Source organism: Mycetomoellerius zeteki, unplaced genomic scaffold (genome assembly GCF_001594055.1).
Source record: "Mycetomoellerius zeteki isolate Tzet28-1 unplaced genomic scaffold, Tzet1.0 scaffold68, whole genome shotgun sequence".
NCBI classification, from domain to species: domain Eukaryota; kingdom Metazoa; phylum Arthropoda; class Insecta; order Hymenoptera; family Formicidae; genus Mycetomoellerius; species Mycetomoellerius zeteki.
In genome coordinates this window covers 480,359-486,425 of record NW_017257697.1, presented here as the reverse complement: position 1 = coordinate 486,425, position 6,067 = coordinate 480,359, and the positions used below count along the sequence as shown (strand labels likewise).

Genomic DNA, 6,067 nt, shown 5'->3' with positions numbered 1-6,067 from the left:
ATTTAATAAATATTAACGCGAAATATTAACATAAATTAAATCGTGCTCACGCACCGCCTTTGTGTTTAATCCTTCAATTTCTCCTGGTCTCCGTGAACGTTTTAAACGTGCTTATATTTGTCGCTGAATCTTTACTGCTGCAATAATGTCACTAATTGTTATAGAATATCGCTAAATATTAAATGTATGACAATATTTAAATATAAATACTCTCTTGCATAATATGTTTTCTTAAACAGCTTACAACAGCTTGCAACTTCCAAGCAACATTAAAACGTGAACTTTACGTATGTTACCTTGCTCACATTAAATTAGACAGGAGGAGCTGAAGGATTAATTCGACTCTGTTACATCTCTGATTGATCGGCATTTTGAATTCGTGAAGTTTTATCGAGTGATTGACGCTTATTGTCAGATTTTCCTGGGCGTATCTTACTTAACGCGTGATCTTGAGACATGGAATCATTCACTTTTGCGTGAGTCTACAGTGCCAAACATCGAGTGAGCAACATCGTCCCTGCTATAACGATCGTCGTCATTAATCAACCGCGACAAAGTGCACCTTCATTCAATTTTCCTCCTTCGCGGTTTACTATCTTCTCCCCTTTTTATTAACAAAAATTAAAATATCCATCATTCCTTTGGTTTCAAATTTTGATGCCACAGATACGTGAGAACATTTTTCGTATGTGCCATTGAGCGAAAGAATAACAAAATTATTATTTCAGCATAACGTAGACTTTTTCTGTCGATAGAAAAATATAAAAAGTATAATTAAATTAGATTTAGTTTTCATTATTTTTGTAAAATTTTATTTTGTTGCTCCAAAAATCATTTTTATCCAAACGATTAATGCTAACCGCGACTAATTGGATCTTGTGCTTCTTTTGGCTTTCAAAAAAGCAATTAAATTCAATTAATCTTCGAGAGCGTGAATTTGTATGATCATTACAATTGACATTTATTTCTGATAATTAAAATGCGACTATTGGAAATCACAAAATGGAAAATGCATTTTCGCGTGTCTGCAACATGGAAATTGGAACTTTCGGAAATTATATCAAGTTCATCTTTGACTCTCAAGTGGATGAACCGAAAGGAGAACCGCAACCGTTCATTTGACGGTCGTTGGTTAACTTGGTTGCCACCTCGATGATCACAATCATTATGTATATATATATATATATTTATAGCGTACATTATTCATATATATCATCTCGCGCCGAGAAAGAGTGAAAGAAAACAGGTGAGAACGAAAGGCGAATTTTAAAATAAATAACATAACGAGGGGGAACGACGAAGTAAGTTAACACACCATCGTCGCACACGACACTTTCTTCTCCTTTCTTTCTTTTTCTCTCTCTCTCCTTCTTTCTCCCTTTTTCTAACACACGTAACACACACGTGCACACATGCGCGCAGACACACGCACAAAATACGATCTCTCGGTTTTTCTCCTTCTTCTGCGTGTCGTCGCATTTTTTTTAGCAATTACAGTTAGCGTTCGCTGGATTGGTCGGCTGATCGGTGAGCCGTTGGCCCTTGTTCTGACCCATACCGCCCGCCCCCATCAGGGTTGGATCATTGTCCAGAGATTCGCTCATCTTGTCGCATATTATGTCCACCAGCTGCTCGAACACCGCCTGCCGAAACGAGAGAGAAGAGAATCGATCATCTACGTGACCTCGCGACAAGCGGAATCGATATATGCCTCGCGTTCGCGTCTACTCCGAGACACAATAAAGGGAGATTGAAAATGTGTAAAAAATCGAAAACGAAGTCTAAAAATTCTCTTAAATTTTGATATTGCCTTCAATTGAGTTTAGATATAAAATAATTAGAGAAAAATTAGACTTTTTCTATAAACAGAGATTTGGCTCTGAATGAAATTAAAACTGAAATGAAAATAATTTTAAAACTAAACTTATTTGCTTTTCCAAAAATTTATTATGAACAGTTAAATTGTTAATTAAACAAGTTAATTAGACAATTATTAATTGAATAACAGTTATTTATATCATTTTATAGAAATAGAATGGTAACAAAAATTCTAAAATCATCTACATAATAATAATTTCATATTTTTAGAAATAAGAAATTTATGCTTTTTATTTAATAAACAGTCAATTACCGAATTTGTGACACGTACCTTGACATTGATGTTCTCTTTGGCAGAAGTTTCGAAGTTTTCCTCTTCCATATCGCACTTGTTGCCCACAAGAATTACTTGGGCGTTGTCCCACGAGTAGTTCTTTATTTGCGTGACCCAATCTTGGACTGAATTAAAGGACTCCTCGTTTGTGATGTCGTACATTAAGATGAAACCCATCGCGCCTCTGTAGTAGGCCGTCGTGATCGTTCTGTATCTTTCCTGACCCGCCGTGTCCTGTAAAGATAACAATATGCGGTGTAATTTTATGTTATAAATGGATATAATCATGCATGCGGAGCATTGCTTGCAATACGGCATTTCTAAATTTTTTATAAGACAGATTGTTGAAATGCCAATTTAAGAAATAACTAAAAACATATATTCCTTATATAGGCAAGTCATTATTTTAATGACATATTAATCTTGAATAATCCATGTTAATATCATAATGGCTGCTTTTCGTCAGAAAATTATATTATACGTGCATAATACATTGATTATACTGACCCAGATTTGTAACTTGACCCTTTTGTCGTGTCTGAAGACGGTCTTCACCTTAAAGTCGATCCCTACGGTTGACACAAAAGCTGAAGTAAAAGAATCGTCTGCGTAGCGAAAGAGGAAGGAAGTCTTGCCAACAGACGAGTTGCCGATTATCAGCAGTTTAAACATATAATCGAAGTTTTGATCCGCGGCATCTCTGCCATCCTGACGCGCCATCTATGAAGGAATTATTCGTGTTATCTCAATTTATCAATTCTCTCAGATAATTTTTATATTTTTATATCTAAATTAAAGAATTCATAAATTTAAAAAAATCATAAATGAAAATATTCTTATCAATTCTTGGATTTAACATTTCAGAGAAAAAATAAATTTCAGAATTTATTTTTTTATGTAATATAGAATTTACAAATTCAAATAATTTCTATATTTTTAGGTCTATATATAAATTTAAAAATAGGTACATTTAAAAATATATACATTAAAAAATTATAAATGAATTATAAATGGAAAGACTTATTAATTTTTCAAATTAATAGAGAAAATTTGATTGTAAGACTAAAATTAAAATGTATTAAAATTAAAATAGTGTAACTCCAATATATACGCCGCACCTATCAAAAATTTAATTTATTAAGTATTATTTACTATGTTTATAGTAAACGAATTATATCAGTAAAAACTTTGTACTGTCTACTACTATGAAAAAAATATTAGAAATCCGAAATATTTATTTTTCATATTAAAAAATAAACTTTTTGAAACTTTGTATTTTTGTCGCATATCTCATAGGGGTGGGATATACTATATAGTATAGCTACTCATAGGGAGAAAGGGAGTATGTACGGCTTATGAAAAATTTACAAATAATGCAAACATGCTTAATAATACAAACATGCTTTACTATTCCACTACACGTATGTATCACGTAATAACCACTAAGTCTTTTACACGTCCTACATTAATCATTTTATGTAAATTATAACTTATGATGGCGTTACTTATTACAGTGACCAATCGATTCAACTCACAATAAATTCATTAATATTAACAGTAAGAAGCTGACATCATAACACAATACTAATATAACATGAAGGCATGTAACAGAGTAGTTACGGGAAAATTATCCCCACTCCTATTTTTTCTGACTTCTGCGGCGTAAATCCCAGCGCGGCGTATTTGCCGGAGTTACCCTATATTAAAATGTATTAAAATTAAAATATATTAAAATGTATTAAAATTAACATGTATTACTTTTTATATTTTTTAAAATGTAATACATAATTTATGATTAATAATTATAGAAATTATACAAGTGATTTATTATACTTTTCCATGTTTTGTAACACTTATGGGTTAACGATTTAAAAGAAAGATACACGAGATTGTATATTGTGATTGGCTTTGTGTGTGTGTGTGAACGTGCACGTCGTAAAACTGCTCGTTGTTCTATATCGGACGTGATGGACAAAAGGAAGGTGTACGATGCAATAGATGAGCTTACTACTGTTGCGAAATTTGTCATGGTTTATCGGGTTGCTTGGTCACGTTTACGAAAACGTTGGATAAAAATATCGAAAAGTTTGAGCATAAAGCCACACAAGAGAAATTTTATTTTACTCTGTATCTCGCAGAGTCAGTTTTGGAATCAATTCAATAACACCAATAAAAAATATTACAGCTTCAAAACTGTAGTTTTAAAACTTTTCGGGGGAATTATTTATCGAACAGTTTTTCTTGTTGAAAGTTTTTCTTTTGTAAATTATAACAGAAGCGAAATATCAAATAAATACAAAACTGTATGGTATTCTAGTTACAATACTTTTTTGGATCACTGACAAAGCAGGGTTGAAAACTATGTAACTGCAAACGTTCAAAAATACAGTTGCAATATGCACATTTTATCGATATCATCGAATCATGAATCGACCGTTTAATGGGCCGTTCAAAAAATTGAAAAAGCTTTGATGTTTAAAATCTTTTCTGAAAAATAAAAAAATTTTTTTAGTCTTTTTTAAAAATTTGAAGTACTAAAATATTATAATATCTTTAATTTTTAGTTTTAAACAACGTAAACAAATTTTGAATAGGGATAAAAAGAAAATTAAATTTTTATTAGCATTTTAATGCTCTTTTGGTCGATTGTTAACTTCGCGCGTTATCATATAATTATTTTCACAAGTCTTTCAATTGAAATTACAAACGGAAAATTCAATTAAATCACTCGATCATGGAATATATAAATCGTTAATATTATCCCGCATGAGTTTCAATTGAAGTCCATTGAATTTTCTCGCGCGTTTTCCCTCCGTTAGTTAGTTCTCTCTTTGCTCGACGAAACAGCATTCATGCTAACGGATACTCATGTCGAGTCGATATTCCGATACCGGATTATTCCTCTGTGAGGTAATCTCGACGATAGACAGCATCCGGGCCATCCGCGTGCGTAGCTCGAAAACGGAATCCTTAACTGGAGTGTAGGACGTGTTCTCGCACCTCCTCGACATCTCAAACGTCACACCAATACGACACCCAATCGATCTCTTTTTACACTCTTCTTTTATTGCAGCTTTCGATCACATTCCCGATCGATTTTTCAGTCCGCTTTAGTTTCTATTGATTGCAATTTATTAACCATTTTATTCCAGTTGTCTCTAATCTCATCCTGCTGTCTGCAATTCATTTACCGTTTTATTAATAATCTCTCATTTCATTAGCTAAAACTCATTAACTGCTTGTCTCTCTAATCTTGTACAAGTAATTGTCTCATTAAATATTTATTTCGATAGATTTATTATTAAATAACGAGATATTTGTTTGACACTCCGCTTTGTTTTAATCTTCCTTCAATAGATGTTTATGTTGGTAAAATTGTCGATTATCGTCGATCACTTTTTCGACACACTATTTTCACTATTTTTTCTTCCTTGACGCAATGCAAAATAAAATGTGCCTCTCCGCGTATTCAACGCGCTTAATTAATTAACCGAGAAAAATTTGAGGGAATAATAAAGGAATTACTTCATTCCTGCGTAAAGAGCATCACGTTAATGCGAAATTATTAAACTCGAATAAAGACTGGTCCGAATGAACAACGTGGCGATTCGCGGTTCTTTTTTCCGTTTCTTGTTCCACCGTATTGTTTCCACACGCGTGACGACGTGTCGACGACGATAATCGGACTTGCGAGCGATAGTCTGCGGTTCGTACAGGTGCGTACGATCGCGTTCGTGTTGCCTTAGTTTTGCCATTTGACTCTTTAGTGTTACGTAAATGAATTAAATGATAAATTTTTATCTGATTTTTTCAGAAATTTTAAGCGAAAACTTACGCTATTTTTTAAATATATTTAATCATATATTAAATATAACGCTAATTTCGTCAATTAAGGTAGAAATATTAAAATTAAAA

At 32.7% G+C, this 6,067-nt stretch overlaps 1 protein-coding gene across 1 annotated transcript; it reads right to left on the bottom strand.

Annotated features, from left to right (window-relative positions):
* Positions 1–794: 794 nt before the first annotated feature.
* On the bottom strand, positions 795–5,779 carry Rab3 (RAS oncogene family member Rab3). The gene is made up of 4 exons (XM_018457820.1): positions 5,044–5,779; positions 2,660–2,872; positions 2,150–2,386; positions 795–1,643 (listed from the first exon to the last, which is right to left on the bottom strand). Exons 1-4 carry the CDS (start codon positions 5,161–5,163, stop codon positions 1,485–1,487), a joined length of 729 nt encoding a protein of 242 aa, XP_018313322.1. The 5' UTR covers positions 5,164–5,779; the 3' UTR covers positions 795–1,484.
* Between the last annotated feature and the right edge of the window lie 288 nt (positions 5,780–6,067).